The following is an 18302-nucleotide window of genomic DNA, read 5'->3' as shown; positions in this document are numbered from 1 at the left end:
TTAAAGATGACTTCGCTAACAAAATTGCAGTGGAAACAATAAATCCATTTATTACAAGCATTCTTTCAATTTTTAATGTAAATTTCTCATTACAATTTTATTCAAAGTGGAAATGTGCTGTCTCCATACAAAATAAATATGGTTCACCAATTTTACATTTTATTTCCAAACATGTATAATTCATAAAATTGGTGCAAGAAGACCAAGCACGAGCTATATTAACTATCGACATGCTTTCTCCCTCAGCACTCCAAAGACCCCCCCCAACCCCCATCACCATACACTATTGCTTAAATGCTGCCCCCGCACGCTTCACTTCAGCTCTGATGAAGAGTCATCTAGACATCTCCATGGATGCTGTCTGATCTGCTGTGATCCCCGGCGCTTTTTGATTTCAGTTCAGATTCCAGCATCTGCAGTATTTTGCTCCTATTCAGACTTTTTTTCTGTTGATACATAACTTGAATGCATGTACTTTACTGATTACATATTCAAAACATTACATCCTGCCAGAGGCAACAAGAGTCTGATGGTATTGTCACTGGGCTAGCAACCTAGTAACCCAGGTCATGTTCCTGTGAGCAAAACAAAAGAACTGCAGATGCTCGAGATCAGATTAGATCTGCTCAATTCACTTGGAAGAAAGAAGTAGCATTAATTAGTTTGGTAGAACTTTTCTTGATCCTACTGACCCCCTTTGCCTGATGTCAGAGATGGGAAAAGATACAGCATCAAATGAAAACAATAAAGATATTTACACAAGAGCAGTTAAGGCTTTTAAAAGAATATAACATGCATATTAAAGGCCCCTGTGGTGCAGTGATAATGACCCTACTTCTGACGCCTGGGTTCAAATCCCACCTGCTCCAAAAGTGTGTCAAAATGTCTCCGAACAGATCAATTAGAAAATATCTATAAGATGCACTGTTTAAATTGAGCCAAAGGTATTAGACAGAATCAGTGTCAGCAGTGTATTCCTTTCTGCAATACTGCTGTTTCTTCCTCTCAACATTATTTTTAACATTGCCTCATTACTTTTTGGGAGCTTATCTTAACATGTGAATTTGAACATAAATAATATTATTAGCAAGTTGTCCTTGTGTTCATTACAGCTCAGTTGGTAGCACTAGTACCTCCAAGTCTGAAGGTTCTGGGTTTAAATCCCAATTCAGCTCAGATGTCTAGGCTGACACCATGGTCAGAGGTGCTGGCATTTGGATGAAATACTAAACCAAAGCGCCATCTGCTTTCTCAGGTGGATGTAAACAATCCCATGGCACTCTGACAAGGAAGAATAGGGGAGTTGTACACAGTGTCTTCACCAATATTTCTCCTTGAATAAAAATCACAAGACCAGAGACTAGACTATCAAAGTGCTTTGTGGGTGTTTACAGGAAATGCAGGGTTATGGGCGGTTGGGGTTCTGGTTGGAGTACTCTTCAGAGGGTCAGTGTGGATCTGATGGCTGAATGGCCTGTTTCTGCACTGTAGGAATCTATTAGAGTCAGAGATATATAGCATGGAAATAGACCCTTTGGTCCAGCTCATCCATTCTGACCAGATATCCTAAATTAATCTAGTTCTATTTACCAGCATTTGACCCATACCCCTCTAAACCCTTCCTATTCATACATCCACCCAGATGCCTTTTAAATGCTGTAATTGTATCAGACTCCACCACTTCCTTTAGCAGCTTATTTCATACATGCACCATCATAAAAAGATTGCCCCTTAGGTCTCTTTTATATCTTTTCCCCTCTCACCCTGAACCTATTCCCTCTAGTTCTGGACTCCCCCACCTCAGGGAAAAGACCTGTCTCTTTACCCTACCATGCCCCTCATGATTTTATAAACTCTATAAGGTCACCCCCTCAGCCTCCGATGCTCCAGTGGAAACAGCCCCAGCCTATTCAGCCGCTCCCTATAGCTCAAATCCTCCAAACCTGGTAACATCCTTGTAAATCTTTTCTGAACACTTTCAAGTTTTACTTCATGCAAAAATATTGGATTCAGGATCCTGCTTCAGAAATGTGGAATCCTTTTACCAGCCTTCCTTTAACTATTTTGAGTTTGCCATCACATATATTGTCACATCGAAAGTGGCAGAACCCTCTGATACAACTATTGGTAAACTATATAGGCTCCCTTGGGCTTATTGATAGAGGCGAGGAAGAAAGTAATGATAACTGTTATAAATTATTAGTTAGACCTCATCTAGAGTATTGCACCTAATTCTGATCACTGCACTGAGGATAATTAGAGTTGGTGCAAAGAAGATTTACCAAAGTGATTCCAGGAAGATGGTTACATTGAAGGAGACTAGGGAAGCTGAGATTGCCTTTATTTAACACTAATCATTCCCAGGTGGAAACAACAAATGGAGAAGATAACGGCAGGTCAGACAGCATCCATGGAGAGACAGTAAACTAATGTTTTGAGTGTGGATGACTCTGATGATGCTCTCTGACCTGCTGTTATCTGCAGCATTTGCTGTTTTCAGTATAGATTCCAGCATCAACAGTAATTTATTCCTAAATCATTCTCCGGTGAGCTGCCTACTGAACTTAACAGATTGTGATTCAGGTCAACCTTGCACCCATTGATCTGTGACCAATTTATTCAGGGTTTTGGGTTGGGGTAAAGGAGTCATCATTTAAAGATGACTTGCTTTAACATTGTTTTACTTGAAAGCTGCTAATGAAATTGGAACCAATGTGTTTGTTTTAAGCAGTGAGTTTTGGTTTAAGGTTGTTTTCTACAAACCTCCTGTTTTCAAAAACTTGCCCCATATTTCCATTCCCATATTTTGTTCTCTCTGGCTTTCCCATGTTCCTGTCTTCATGATTTACCATTTAAAAATTCTTCCTTTTAAATCTCCACTTTGGCTTTCTATGCTGCTTGCTGTTCTCAAAGTCCTGGACTCCATCTCATGCTGAAAAATGTTAAGACCTAACTGTACAGTTTTTGCTAGGTTTGATAACTTACTTTGTAAACTACTTAAGATAGGAATATACATTTATTGCATGTGCAGTACAGTTTTTCAGTCTCAATTCCCCCCCCTCCCCCAAACAAAAAATGTCTGTAGGAACCTGACACTGACTTTAACAATGATTCCTATGGGAGTCAATGTTTCACTTATAGAATCACACAGCATGGAAACAGACACTTTGGTCCAACCAGTCTATGCCAAACATAATCCCAAACTACGTTAGTCCCACCTGCCTGCTCCTGACCCATATCCCTCCAAACCTTACCTATTCCTGTACTTATTCAAATGTATTTTCAATGTTGTAATTGTATCCACATCCACCACTTCCTCTGGTAGTTCATTCCACACATGAACCACTCGCTTAGAAAAAATCCCTCATCTTTTTTAAAATCTCTCCTCTCATCTTTAAAAATGTGCCCTCTAATCTTAAAATCTCACATCCTAGGGAAAAAGATACCTACCACTAACCCTACCTATAACTCTCAAAGTTGTGATTTTTAGAAATTTAAGAGATTAATTCTTGTATTTTTCTGACTGAAAATTAGGATTCAGCACCATGAAGATTAAATTAATAAATGGAGATGGTCTGAGGTTGTCTTGAAAATGTTTTTTTTGAGCTAGATAGCATATTGTGAGCTTAGTGAATAGGCTTGACCAATCACTGTCTGTGTTTCTCTTGGGGGAATGATCATAGAGAATGGAGTTTTTAAAACCAACAGTCAGTGAGAAACTGTTTCTGCTGGCAAGTTCAGTAACAAAAAAACATACAAATTCAATTGCTGAAGAAGCTGGTAGAGAGATGAGAAAACCCAGAAAGTTTTTAGTAATCTTGAATGCAGTGGTGGCAACGGATTTATTCTTTATATTTAAAAGGAGTTTAAGGACAAAATACAGTGCTCTGAAGAATGGGCAGGGAAATTTGCAGAATTAGGTAATTCTTCTAAGACCAAGTGCAGTCTAAATGGCCTCCCTCTATATCTGATATTCTCTGAGGGGCTGCAGCTATGAAAAAAAAACTCTTTAAAAATGCTTTGATTTAAAAATTGATTGGGAAGGAAATCACATGGTCTAATTACTCATCAAGGTAATAGATTGTTAGTCTGAGTTAAAAAGAGTGTCTCCACTAACTGGCAGTGCAAAGATCACAAAGTATAACGGTGATTAGAGATGAGTTTCTTCATACAGAGAGTATTGTAGATAGAATGTGGAATTCTCTGTCACAAAAGCAGAATCCGCAGTTATTTTTAAAAATGGAATTGGGGTTGTTGAAAAAGATGATGCAAGAAGACATGTACAACAGTGGGACTAGACTATCTTCAAGTAAACCTAGTTCAGAAGGTGAACTTATAGCCTGCTATTTACTTTCACGTTGCAACTTGAAATGTTCAACATTGAATTAGTAAATTAAGAGTTATTTGCGAAACTTAGAATCAAATTGTAAGGCTGTGAAAGGTCCACGTACCGTTTGAGGGTAGTTTCGACTTTGAAATGTTAGGAGGTAGTTGCTGATTTTAAAAGTAATAGCGGTAGAATGATCTAGAAGGACTTTGTTCTAACTTTGTCGGAGTCAGAGTTTCTGTTTAAACTGCACCTCCACTCACCCCAAAAAAAACAATGTAAGGCTTTGTCCAAGAGGCTCCTCTCCCCTTCAATCTCTGTTTTCAGACACAGTTTGACCAATGGTTACAATGGGACTCGGGGTCATATAAAAGGGTGGAGAGTTTCAGCTCATGGTTAGATCCAGGCGAGAGGGTGAGTGAGTAGATCAATAAATGGCGCAGTTAGTTTGGGTCCGAATCGGTAATTAACAGGTAAGGCTTTTAATCCTATGGAGGCAAATCCCAGTTAAAGATTTTTATTTCGCTCAGTTTGAAGAGCTGACACGTTTTTCGTAGTGCAGTGTGCATATGTGTTTGGAAGATATTGCAACTTTGCATAATGCACGAATGACGGTAATAAGTTTTGTGATTGTGTCCTAAGACTTTTTTCCCCCCTTTGATCTTGGGAGAACTGTAACCTGGGAGTCTGTCCAACGCACAGAGTAAACTTGGGTGGGCCAGTTCTCGCCCGGCGCCGCTCCAGAAATGTCCCTCGGGTCGATCTCCAAGTGTCTTCCTGCTTTGGGGAGCTGAGTGTTAGGCTTGGCAGGCTGTGTCCGTGTTTGGGGAATATCACCTACTCGGTCTGATCACAAGTAGCTGCCCTCACGCAAAGCGTGTGGGGGACACTGGAACAGCGTTATGATTAGGAACCACAAGCCCTGGCTTTGTTGATTTTTTTTTCCCCATCCTACACCTGGTCCATTCCTGAAGTGTGGAAGTGACACTAGTTAAAAATCACACAACACCAGGTTATAGTCCAACAGGTTTATTTGGACTGTTGGACTATAACCTGGTGTTGCGTGATTTGTCCACCCCAGTCCAGCACCGGCTCCCCCAAATCAGAAGTGACACTAGTTAGCGTAGAATGGGAATAAATTACCGAACAGCAGAAGGCCATTCGGTTCATTCTGCCTTGGTGGTGCTAACAGCCAAAGTGTAAAGAGAATTTTACCTACCTTAAAATTCAAAACTACCCAACGTCTGAGCTGGGAGCAAAAAAATCTCAATACTCTGATAGACCTCTTTTGTACAGTGTTGTTTATGTTTGATTGGACACTCAACATTTGCAAATGCAAAATCTCCAAAATACAAAGCATTTTAACATTTGACTTTAATGAAAGTAATATTTAACTTGAATTTTTATTTAGGGAGTCCCCACCTTTATGAGCATATTGTGGATTTCATTGTGTGTATATTCTGTGGAAAGGCTTGACTCAATGCTGAGTTTTTGATCTTTCAAGTACTGTATGTGAGCAGATTACCTTTTCCCTCTTTAATGACTATTATGCATTAGAATTTCAGTTTCACCATTCTGTATGTTTTGCGATAATACTTTCCACAGAAGATGGCAAGTGATTTGTTGAACACGCCAAATAAGTTGGCATTCGAAGCATGGGTAGAAGAAACTGGCATCACTCTGGTCCAGATCAATGGTCAAAGGAAGTTTGGTGGACCTCCTCCAGGTTAGTCATAGAGATGTACAGCACGGAAACAGACCCTTCGGTCCCAACACGTCCATGCTGACCAGATACCCCAACCCAATCTAGTCCCACCTGCCAGCGCCTGGATCATATCCCTCTCAACCCTTCCAATTTATATACCCATCCAAATGCCTCTTAAATGTTGCAATTGTACCAGCCTCCACCACATCCTCTGGCAGCTCATTCCATACACGTACCACTCTCTGTGTGAAAAAGTTGTCCCTTAGGTCTCTTTTATATCTTTCCCCTCTCACCCTAAACCTATGCCCTCTAGTTCTGGACTCTCTGACCCCAGGGAAAAGGCTTTGCCTATTTACCCTATCCATGCCCCTTATAATTTTGTAAACCTCTATAAGGTCACCCCCTCAGCCTCTGACGCTCCGTAAGGCATTTTCTCTTTGTTCCTGAACTACCTGCTGCCAGTGTAGGTTTTATCTTTGTTTTTGTCTGGTGTGGCCACTGCTGTAATTTCCAGTTTCCAATTTGTATTTTTTTGAGCTTGTATGAGCTCTGAAGAAGGGTCATTGTTTGGAATGTAGGAACAGGAAGAGGCCATACCCTGAGAGTGACCTCTTGATTCTTGTTTTCCCCAGCCAGAGAAAACATCTTCCCTGCATCTAATCTGTCTAGCCCTGTGAGAATTTTATACTTTTTTTTTGTTGTACATTTCAACAGATGTGCATTTCCTCTGAATGAAGAATTTTGTTTGATTCTGGCAGTGACTGCATCTGCAAGGACCTGCAGAAATGCACATTAATATTAGCAGTATTTACCAGTCGTCTTGGGTACTGGATAGTTTATAAATGTTAGACAAAAAGAACAACGGCTGCTGGAAAACAGAAATTACTGGAAATTCTCAGCAAGTCTGGCGGCATCTGTGAAGAGAAATCAGTTAACGTTTTGGGTTAAGTGACCCTTCCTCAGAATGGAGTGTGTGTGAGAATGTTTCTGCTTATTCTGCAGGCTGGACTGGTCCCTCTCCTCTGGCTGGGTGTGAAGTCTTTATCGGCAAACTACCCCAGGATCTCTACGAGGATAAGCTAATCCCGTTGTTTCAGATGGCCGGGAAACTTTACGAGTTTCGTCTCATGATGACTTTCAGTGGTGAAAACCGGGGATTCGCATACGCCAAGTATGCCAATCGCTGGTATGCTCAGTGTGCCATTGCCATGTTCAATGGCTACCCAATACGTGATGGTCTCCCCATGGTAGTTTGCAAGAGCACTGAGAAGAATGAGCTTTGTGTCAGAGGCATCCCTTTGGGAAAGCAGAGACTGGAGGTCTTGGAAGTCCTTAAAGAGCTGACCGAGGGTGTAACTGACCTGTCGCTCTATCTCAACATGGACCGGAGAAAAAAGATGGCACTGTTTGCAGTTGTGACATACGAAAATCATCGAGCGGCAGCGATGGCAAAGAAGAAGCTTGTAGAAGGTAGGGTTCATTCTGTATTTTGCAAGCTTCCGTGAATTCCTAGTGCAATGACGTGAATGTGTCATTCTCCCGTCTTCCCCATGCAAGACACACCTTGTAATCATTAAGAGTCGTCTCTCTGAAATGTCTCCAATCCATCAAACAAATTATCTTGGTTTTCTCTAGATGATCCTAATTTCCCTCATTGTTAACCACAGCCAAACAAGTTTGACCTTTTATCCAGCTCATCACTACTTGTCCTATCCCAAACTACATAAAACAGAGGTTGTACTGACTAACATTTCAAATGTTGCATCTTGAACTTACTCCAGGATTTTCAGACATCCGATTGTGTGATCAGACTTTTAACTGTCTGCTTTCTTCATGTCCATGTCAATGCATCTGAAGTTCACACTGGAATCTTGTTTGAAGAACCAGAATTAACCTATCAGCCTTCATTGAATGGAACGGGCTGTCAGTCCGTAGCCAGGAGCAATCTGAAAACTGACCCCCTCCCTCCCAACTAAGGGATGGATCATCAAATTGAATCCGTTCAGGTCTCTATGCCCACTCCCCAACCTCCTGAATGAGGAATCAAATAACACTGGTTATCATAGTCATAAAGAGGTATATAGCATGAAACAGACCCTTTCATTTAAATTTTTAAATGACTAGATATCCTAAATTGATTAAGTCCCATTTGTCAGCATTTAGTCATTCTCTCTGAACCATTCCTATTCATATACCCATACAGATGCTTTTTAAATGTTGTAATTGTACCAGCCTCCACCAACACCTCTGGCAGCTTGTTGCATACAGGGACCACCGTCTGTATGATAAAGTTACCCCTCAGGTCCCTTTTAAATCTTTCACCTTTCACTTTTCATCTTAAACCTATGCCCTCTAGTTTTGGAATCCGCTACCCAGGGAAAAGACCTTGTCTATTTATGTCCCTTATAAGTTTATAAGCCTCTACTAAAGTCACCCCCTCAGCCTTTGATACTCTGGGGAAAATAGCCCTTGTCTATTCAGCTTCTCCCTATAGTTCAACCTTCCAACCCTGGCAACATCCTTGTAATTCTTCTGTGAACCCTTCAACATTCTCCTTTTGTGAGGAGACCAGAATTGAATGCCTGGAGGGTTGTGGTAATATACACATTTCTTTTCTCACAGGCAGTTAAAATTGTGGACTCCTCTCCCACAAACAGCATAAGCTTGAGGGCTGAAGGGCCTGTACTGTTCTGTATTCTATAAATAGCAATAGCTCTTGTGTTATGCACTCCGCTGAAAATTGCAGATTCATTGGAAGATGCTTTTTGTGGGTATGGAGGGATATGGAAGTTGAGGCAGGTGGGTAGTGTTCAGGTATAAGTTACTAAAAACCTCAATGAGAAGTGGTACAGGCTTGACGGGCTGAATGGCCTCCTTGTGTCGTCTTCAATATGTTATCAGCTAGAGGATTGAATGCCAGTTTGGATTTTCTGCTGCTTTTCCATGCCAATAATTTGCTGGTACAAATCCTGCAAGGTTTGAATCAAGAACACTTCACATCCCATTAGATCTCAGATTTTCAGAACCAACCCCATTGATGCTGTAATACAGCATCTAACTGACTCCTAAATGAGTTATTACATCTTTAGTGCAAACTTTATGCTCCCTCCAAGTGTCCTCCCACTTCATCTTCTTCCAACTGCAAAATCCATGTTTAAAACTGAATCCTCATGAGCTTGGCTGGCTGGGCCAGCATTTACTCCTTATTCCTAACATTCCCAGACAAGGTTGAGATGAGCTGTATTCCTGACCCACTGCAGTCCAAGTTGTGTAGAGCCAGCCAGTGAGTTGTTAGGAAGTTTCAGGATATTGGCCCAGCAATGATGAAGGATCAGCAACAAAGTCCCAAGTCAGCGTGATGTGAGGACTTGATAATCTCACTAATCATTACAAATGGATATATATATATATATAAGTTTAGGTGAATGAGCCAAATTCTGGTAGCTGAAGTTTAAAGATAAGTGTGAGGTTAACCATAAGTGGGATAGAAAAGAGATTATTTAAATAGAGAGAAACTTTCAGAGTGCTTCAGTGCAAAGGAATCTAGGTGTCCTTGTGCATGAATCAAAGAAAACCAGTATGCAGGTAATAAGAAAGGCAAATAGAATTTTGGCATTTATTACTAAAGGCATAGAGTATAAAATTAGGGAAGTGTTGCTGTAACTATACAAGGCATTAGTGAGACTGAGAAAGTGAGGACTGCAGATGCTGGAGAGTCAAGAGTCTAAAAGTGTGGCACTGTACCTGGAGTATTGCACACAACTTTCTTCTCCTTACTAGAGAAGGGATGTAGTTCTGTTGGAAACACAGGAGGTTCAATGGATTGATTCCAGAGATGAGTGGTTTGTCATATGGAAGAGAGATTGAGCAGTTTATGTCTATACTCTCTCTCCCTCCCTCGTTTAGAGGAGTAAGAGGAGATCTAATTGGGGTATATAAAATATGAAAGGGAATTGACAAAGTAGAGTGGGCATTTCCTTGTGGGGCAATGTAGAATGAGAGCTCCTAGTTTTAGGATGATGGGTGACAGATGTAAAACAAATGAGGAGAAATTAGTTCTCCTAAAGGATGATTAATCTGTGGAATTCATTACTCCCCGAATATAGTGGATCTAGAATGTTGAGTAAACTTTGAGGAGATAGATTAAGAACATGGAAGAGTTATGTGGAATGAGCAGGAAAATGGAATTGAGGCAAAAATATGGTCAGCCATGACTGTATTAAATGATGGCCATGGTGTGGAGGTGCTGATGTTGGACTGGAGTGGGCAAAGTCAGAAGTCACATGGCACCAGATTATAGTCCCAACAGGCTCCACGGCCAACTGATGAAGGAGCAGTGCTCCAAAAGCTAGTGCTTTCAAATAAATCTGTTGGACTATAACCTGCAGTTGTGATTTTTAACTTGGTTTATTTAAAAGCACAACCTTTTGGAGCACTGTCCCTTTGTCAGATGAAGTGGAGAGAGGCACAGAGATGGAGAGATAATGGCAAAATAATTGCAGGTAATTAAATTATTTGGAATTATCTTGCCACTATCTCTCTGACTATATGTTCTGTGCCACTCCCCACTCACCTAATGAAGGGGCGATGTGCTAAATGATGGAAAACTGGCCTCAGTTTCATGATATGATACAAATGTCTCATGAGAAAGGTAATCTGCTGTCCTTACCTGGTTGGGCTTACATGTGATGCCAGGTCTGCAGTAATATGGTGGACTGAAGTTACCTCCGAAATGGCTGCAAAAGCCCCTCCATTCAGAGACAGTTGGGGGTGGGCAAAAAATGCTGGCTTTTCCCAGTTACACTCTATCTGATGAAAGGCTAAAGAGTGCTTTTTTTGTAGGTTATAGTTGGAGTTTTGCAGATTGTTGTTCTTAAAGTTTAGAGTCACACTGGGAAACTGAGTAACTGAACCTTGCAACTTTAAATGTGTTAAACTCTTTTTGACATGCGTTGAGGCAGCTGAAGGCTTACATTGTCTCCAATATGTACCAAGTGCAGAACCCTAGAACAATTGAACTAAATACTTAAACCTTGATCTATCTGCTGTCCAATTTGTTTAGGGGTGAATTGAATTTATTTTGTGGTTTAAAGTTGGTTGCCATGTGGCTAATTCAACAGCTGTTAAAACAAAAATCACGATTGTTTAATTCAACAAAGTAATGGGTGGAAATTAATTTGTTATTCTGGTTGATGGTAATTTTTTTGCTTTTGCTTCTGGTTTCAGGGTGCATTGAGCTGTGGGGCCGAGCCATTGAGGTTGACTGGGTGAAAATGGATGGGAAACAGAAGAATCACCACAGCCTCCTTTCCCAAACCCAGCTGGGCTTGCCAATAGCTCCGTGGTTGGCGTTGCCTCCTGGGCTCTCCCTGCCATCACCAAAGGGTTTCACCAAATGCTTCATTCCCGAGTTAAATGTCTCTGCCAACCATAGCCAAAGCATGGCATCAGCTGGATCAATGGACCTGATAACTCGGTGCCTTCACTCGGAGGGTTCGGGTCTCTTAAATGTCCAATGTGATGATGTTCAAATTCTGAATACCTATTGTGCACATAAGAAGCTAGGGACTCCAGTGTATGACATCCATCCTCTGAGGTCTGACCAGCATTGCTTTCTGTTTAAAGTGTTCTTGCCAGGGCTTGCTGCCTATTTCAGTGGGACAGTGAGCCTGGCTCCCGATGAGCTGGCTTTGGGGAAGAACAAAGCCAAGCAAGAAGCTGCCCACCAAGTCTTGATGTATTTGGGTGAGTAAATGTATTTCCTTTAGTGTTGTGGGAACCTGTTCACTCCACCATCTTGAAGGTCAAGAAAAACCTTCCTCCCTTGCCAGTGTCTCTCATCATCCTGACTGAGAACTACATTTTTTTTTAACTGGATTGGTACAAAAATGAATAAAAACAAACGTTGGTTTAAGGAAACTAGAGTATGAAGTGTGTAAGTTAGAATAAAGCTAGAGAGATCTGGTGAGAGGTGCTATCCAGAGTTACTATATTCATTGTTGGGGGGGTGGGAGAGCAAATGGTCTTAATTAGAGATTGGCTTTGTGCAGGGAGGCCATTTCTCTCTCGAGTTTTTTTTGAGGACGTGACAAAGGTGATTGAGGGTAGAGGATTGATGTCGACATGGACTTGACCAAAGCCTTTCACGAGGCCCCTCATGTACGTGAAGTCTCTCAAGATCCATGGTGAGCTGCTAAGATAGATACAGAATTGGCTTCTTCAAACAGTCGTAGTGGAAGGGTATTTTTCTGACTGGAGATCTGTGACCATAGGTGTTCTACAATGATCCAATGCTGGGACCCCTGTTGTTTGAAATACATGTGAAGTGATTTTGCAGGAGAATGTTAAGTTTAATGATTAAGTTTTCAGACAACCCAGAGGTGCGGATAGTGAGGAGAATTGCCAGAGGATACAGCAGGATAAAGATTAGGCTGGAGACTTGGGGAGGGAAATGGCAGATGGAATTTAATCTGGAAGGTCTAATGCAAGATGGGAGTTTACAGTAATGGTTAAAACCGTTACTAGCATCAACACGCAGAGGGATTTAGATGTAGAAGTCAACAGTTCCTAGGAAGTGGCAACATAAGGTGGTCAAGAAGGCACATGGTGTGCTTGCCTTCATCACTTGAGGCATAAAGTATAAAAATTATCAAGTCATGTTGCAGCTGTATAGAAGTTTTTAGTTAGGCCACATTTGCAATGTTATGTATAATTTTGGTCACCATGCTACCAGAAGGATGTGTGGAGTCATTGGAAACTGTTTACCAGGATGTTGCCTAATTTGGGGAGTATTAGCTGCAAGGAGAGATGAGACAAACTTGATTTGTTTCCATTTGAACGTCAGAGGCTGAGGCATGACCTGAAGAGTTTACAAAGTTGAGAGGCAGGGATAGAATAGACGGGAGATTTTTTTCACCGGGAGTAGAAATTCAAATATGAGGGGACATGGGTTTAAGGGGAAACATTTTTAAAGGAGGTGAGAAGCAGGTTTTTTAATACAAAGGTTGGTAAGTGCCTGGAATATGCTGTCTAAGGTGGTGCTGGAAGCAGATACATTAGCAACATTTAAAATGCAGCTGGACAGATATAGGTAGAGAATAGAGGTAAAAGGTTATTAGTTTAGAAAAACATCATGTGTCCACATTGGCCCAGTGGGTTGAAGGACCTGTTCCTGTGCTGTACTGTCCTTGTTCTGTTGTGAACACTGAATCTCACAAAGGGTATGTTAATATTGGAGATAGTGTAATTAGTATGGCACTGGAATTATACCAGCGGTTCAGCAATTGAAATGAATTAAAGCTGTATTCCTTCAGCTATAATCCAGGTTTTAAAGAGCTTTGTTGGATAGGTGGGGTGACTGGGAGCCTCTGGGGGACCCCAGAACAGGGGGGCTGTAACTTGAAAAAATTTAGAACTCGGCCATACAGAGACAATTCCAGGAAGCAGTTATTCAGTGTGCCGGAAGTCTGGAATTCCTCCACACCTGGCTCTGCATTACCTAAATAAAGGAGCCTAGAGTCCTTTTATTAAATTTGAGGTGAGGGTAAGTAACCAGTGAGTTTCAGTAAATGACCAACAAATGTTAATTGTTGAGGAAAGGAAAGATAATATTTCTGTTTGAGAAATTTTCAAATTATACAACTTCCAATATGGGCTGCATGAGTGTCTTCTACTTGTATATTCAGAAAAATGCACATTTTAGGTTTCCCAAAGAAGGCCCTACTCTCCTCCATCCCAGCCCTTCTATGTCTTGGTAGCAAATATTGTGGAAATGTAAAGCCAAACCTTAACTTCAGTATTGATTAATCCTTTAGAGAGTATTAAGGAGTGAGGGATGAAGTTATCGTGCCTCAAGGTTTGATTAAATGTTGGAAAAGGCTGGACAGGTTGAATAGCTGACCCATGTCATTAATGGGGAAAACACGTCGGAAGAATTTTGACATTCTTGAATGTGCTGATTTAAATTTGATGTCCATTGTTGCATCATTGTTTTAATCATTTGTGGGATGTGGGTGTTGCTGGCTGGCCAGCATTTATTGCCCATCCCTAGTTGCCCTGAGAAGGTGGTGGTGAGTTGCCTCCTTGAACCACTGCAGTCTACCTGCTGTCGGTTGACCCACAATGCCATTAGGGAGGGAATTCCAGGTATTTGGACCCAGCGACAGTGGAAGGGATGGTAATGTATTTCCAAGTCAGAATAGTGAGTGGCTTGGTGGGGGTGTTCCCATATATCTGCTGCCCTTGTCCTAGATGGAAATGGTCTGGGTTTGGAAAGTGCTGCCTGAGGATCTTGACTGTCCAGCTGCCTTAATCTGCACAGGTAAGCAATGAATTGCATATCATTCATTTCTGTCTAGTAAATAACTACATATTTGTGATGGCTAGGTGGTGAAAATTGACCTTGGCTCCCAATCTGGTAAGCACCTGTTTCAAGCAGCAACCTCCCTCCAACTTTAACTCCTGGGGTCCAGATGTGATCAAAAGCTGGTGGGGTCACACAGTCGGAAGGGGACATGAGATGGGATTGGCTGGGGAGAGTGTGTGTACATACACATGGTGTGGAGTGTTGATGTCTGTGGTAGGTGGTTCAGAGACCATCCATGGAGCATTCCTGGAGGAGGCAGGGAGGTTAGGTTGGAGGAAGTCAACTAGGGGTTATAATCTGTAAATGGGATGGGGGGGAGGGCATAAGATTTCACCATTCTGTTTATTTTACAAATCTGCCATTTTTAACTTGTAATAGAGGCTACATGTATTGTTAATAGGCCCACATTCCCACTGGAAATGTGTTGCTGGAAAAGCGCAGCAACACATTTCCAGCTCTGATCTCCAGCATCTGCAGACCTCACTTTCTCCACATTCCCACTTACTGTTTTCTTAATAGATTCTCAATTTGCTTTCTATTTAGCTTTTAAAAGCAATGTTGGAATTTTTTCAATTTTTTGCACCATTTGCTTTCTTCATGAGGCGAACTCTTAAAAAGCAACCTGCTAGGTTTCTATTGTTTTCCTGCATTTGTGTAAAAGCTTCTGGACCAAGCTGTAGTTAAAAGCCTTGGGACTCCATTTTATAATGCTGCTGTTGTAACCAAGGATGAAATAATTTCTCTGTGGATGTGTACAGTCCATTTGTGCATGTTTAAATAGACACAGGTTTTAGTCTTGTTTGCCTAATACACTTGAGATAGAAGAATACATAAAACATCTTTCTCCATGCTGCTAATGGTCTTTATTTCCATTACAGGTCATTCCTTGGGTTTTGATGGCTTTAATCTTCCTAATACTCTGACTGTGAAGAACCCATTTTGAATTCTAGGCTTTACTCTGAACTATAATATTTTTATTCTGTAATTGTTTTTCAAAGAAAAATTGTATCTGAGCACAAGTTTATTGTTGTTGTACCTTCACATGTTTTGTTTCTTTTTTAATCTGAACATGTTTGCCACTTCTTAAAAAAAGTTTAATAATTGGTAAGTTTGCCTACTCATTCTAAGCTCTGCCAGGATACTTTCTTTTGCACTTAACTAGAGACGAGCAATCAAGTGTGATTTTTAATTCCCTTGTCTGTACCAGTTTAAGCTGAGCTCCTGATATGTTTACACTTTATAAAATTAAATGAGGAAAGACACCTTTAATGTACCAATAAGAAGCTTGCTTTTTTTTCATCTTTTTAAACCATATTTAACACTCCAGGAACAGACTTTTAATACAAGATTTTCAAATAACCTTTCCTTAAATTTTCAAGTGTCCAAATTCTTGATGGAGCCAGTCGTTTCATGAAACCCAAACTGGTTAACGTTGGAGGACCTGAAGTATTTATAGCCACGTTGAGTGTGTTATCCTCCCCATCTATGAGTGCTGAATTATCAATAGAAGCTTTTTTAGCACAATGTGAACAATCCAGTCATTCAGACTGACTGTGGACTGTATTCAGTTGCTTTATTTTCAGTTTTTTTTCTAAAGTATAAATTTAGTTGGATTTCTGTTCTCTTTGCGATTGGGGATTTCTGCTGCATTTAGGCAGCTCACTTAAGTATAATGTTGTAAATATTGCATTGCAGTCCAGTGACTTTTAAAGAGAAAAACCTTTTTTACTTGTGCTTTTTGGTATTTTGCCCACTGGGACCTAGACGAGTCATTGCGTGTTAGAATCTAGATGGAACAGAGATGGATTAAGGTTTTGCTCCCAAGGTACAGGTGCAATATTGTTCAGTATTTTGTTGAGGACCTCCGTAAATGGGTCACAGCTTTCTAACTACAAAGGGTCTGTGATGTCCTGGAATTCCTCAAATTTTCAGTCTCTCTTTCTGCTGCAGTGATTGTTTGATAGTGTGCATGCTGGGATTAACACATCTACCAGCTACAATATTGCTCACAAATGGTTTTGATATGACAGTCTAGAAGATAAGACTAAGGAAGCAGGAACTCAGCACCTCACACCTTTTTCTCCCATTTCATACAAACATGGCTGATCTCATCTGGGCCTCCACTCCACTTCCCTGTCCGCTTTTCATAACCCTTCAACCCATTATGGATTAAGAATCTGTCTGTGCCCTCCTTTTAAATTTATATAATGTCCCCAAATCCACCACTCTCTGGGATAGTGAATTCTAAGGTTCACAACCACTGCGGAAAAGTAGTTCCTCCTCATCTGTTTCAAATCTGGTACTCCTTAACTTTCAAACTATGACCAGTGTTCCCTCTAATTTTCTTTGGGGCTGTGCAGGCCTTGAGGCCTGTGCACAGCAGCAGCTTCCACTTACAGGAGTTAATGCCACGATTGCTGTTTGCAGATCATTAGAAAGGCTGTGCAACTTAAAGGAAGCATTGACTGCTTCATCAGGAGCAATGTCCATTCTCCATCTATTTTGTTAGTCCCCTTTTAATATCTTTGTACCTCAAATGGATCTGATGTCATTCTTCTAAAGTCTAGAGTGTAGGCCTAAACTGCTCAATCTCTTGAGAGATTTTACCAGAATTGATCTAGTGAACCTCCACTGAACTGGAATGTGGGGAAAAAGATCATTTCTAGTTGTTATTGACCTAGTAAATGCCATGGCCTGGAATAACCAGATTGAGGCGCTAACAGTAAGTTAACTCTGCAGTGCTACTTCCATTTGATACCTGCCCTTTTTATCTTCCCACATGAAAAGTTCTGCAAACCAAAAATAATCTGTCTGTAGTAATGCTGTTTAGCTGCCACTTGCTATCTCTCAAATCTCTCTTTTTAAATCCAATTGTCCCATAGCTATGCAGTGTGCTTGGGGAGAGTAAATGTTGTATTATTTGACCCAAGCCCATCAGTGTTGCATATACATTGCAATCTCATCTCCATAAGATGCCCCTTCTGGTGACTCTCCATGCTGGCCTTATGAAAGTGAGACTTAATTTTAAGATTGATGTTTTCTTACTTTTTGCACAAGTGTTTTTGTTCCAAATAACTTAATGTTGTAAAAACATGTTCTCGTTTAAAATTGGCTGTGGTTTTGTTCATGTTTTTGACTTGTACAAAGTTCTGTTGGGAGGAAGTATTACTACTTAATTTTATTAAACTGCATGCTTCAAAATAGTGTCTCTTGGATCATGTGTTTGTGTCTCTTTCTCCTCTCTCTCTCCCTGCCCCTTTTGCATTATCAATTGTGAGACTGATGTCTAGTCAGTAACTGTTTTAAAGTATAAGGGGACACTTTGAATTTGCTGGTACATTAGTCAACATGGAATCTAGCAGTCCTCATATACTGCTCTGAATTCCTAAGGTTTTTTTGTGAAATTGCGATTCATTTACAAAATGGGTTTAGTTCTAACTCCTTGAATACACCAGTAACAGTAGGGGGGGGAAATTAAGAAGCTTGAGTTGAGCCACTCAGTGGGCATACAAGATTTTAGGTGAAAGTGAGGACTGCAGATGTTTTTAGCAAGTTCAAGTCAACAAAGTGTTTTGCACATTTGCTAATAAGAAAGGGCTGTTAAAATCAGAATGAGAGGATTGCCAGTCTGTAGAATTGAGTCTTACAGCAGAAAAGCAGGCCTTTTCAAAAGAGTTTTAAACTGGGGCTTGATTTACCATATTATTAGAATCATAGAATCCCTATTGTGTGGACGTAGGCCATTCCACCCATTAAGTCCACACTTTCAAAGAGCATCCATTCGAGATCCATACCATCTCTATAATTTTGTACTTCCCATGGCTAATCCAGATTTCCTGGACAATTTAGCATGGCTAATCCACCTAACCTGCACATCTTTGGACTGTGATAGGAAACCAGAGCAC

The 18302-nt window shown here is 40.8% G+C and overlaps 1 protein-coding gene across 3 annotated transcripts; it reads left to right on the top strand.

Moving 5' to 3' along the window:
• Window positions 1-2427: 2427 nt before the first annotated feature.
• On the top strand, window positions 2428-17601 carry LOC122556432 (dead end protein homolog 1-like). 3 transcript variants are annotated; one of them, XM_043703071.1, is made up of 5 exons: window positions 2428-2546; window positions 5933-6053; window positions 7035-7502; window positions 11259-11777; window positions 15276-17601. In XM_043703071.1, exons 1-5 carry the CDS (start codon window positions 2445-2447, stop codon window positions 15338-15340), a joined length of 1275 nt encoding a protein of 424 aa, XP_043559006.1. In that variant the 5' UTR covers window positions 2428-2444; the 3' UTR covers window positions 15341-17601. The 3 variants fall into 3 exon arrangements, with proteins under 3 accessions (XP_043559006.1, XP_043559007.1, XP_043559008.1); XM_043703072.1 differs by lacking the exon at window positions 2428-2546 and adding an exon at window positions 4122-4327; XM_043703073.1 differs by lacking the exon at window positions 2428-2546 and adding an exon at window positions 4721-4800.
• Window positions 17602-18302: the final 701 nt, after the last annotated feature.

Source organism: Chiloscyllium plagiosum, chromosome 14 (assembly GCF_004010195.1).
Source record: "Chiloscyllium plagiosum isolate BGI_BamShark_2017 chromosome 14, ASM401019v2, whole genome shotgun sequence".
NCBI lineage: Eukaryota > Metazoa > Chordata > Chondrichthyes > Orectolobiformes > Hemiscylliidae > Chiloscyllium > Chiloscyllium plagiosum.
This window is presented reverse-complemented; position numbering and strand designations above follow the sequence as displayed.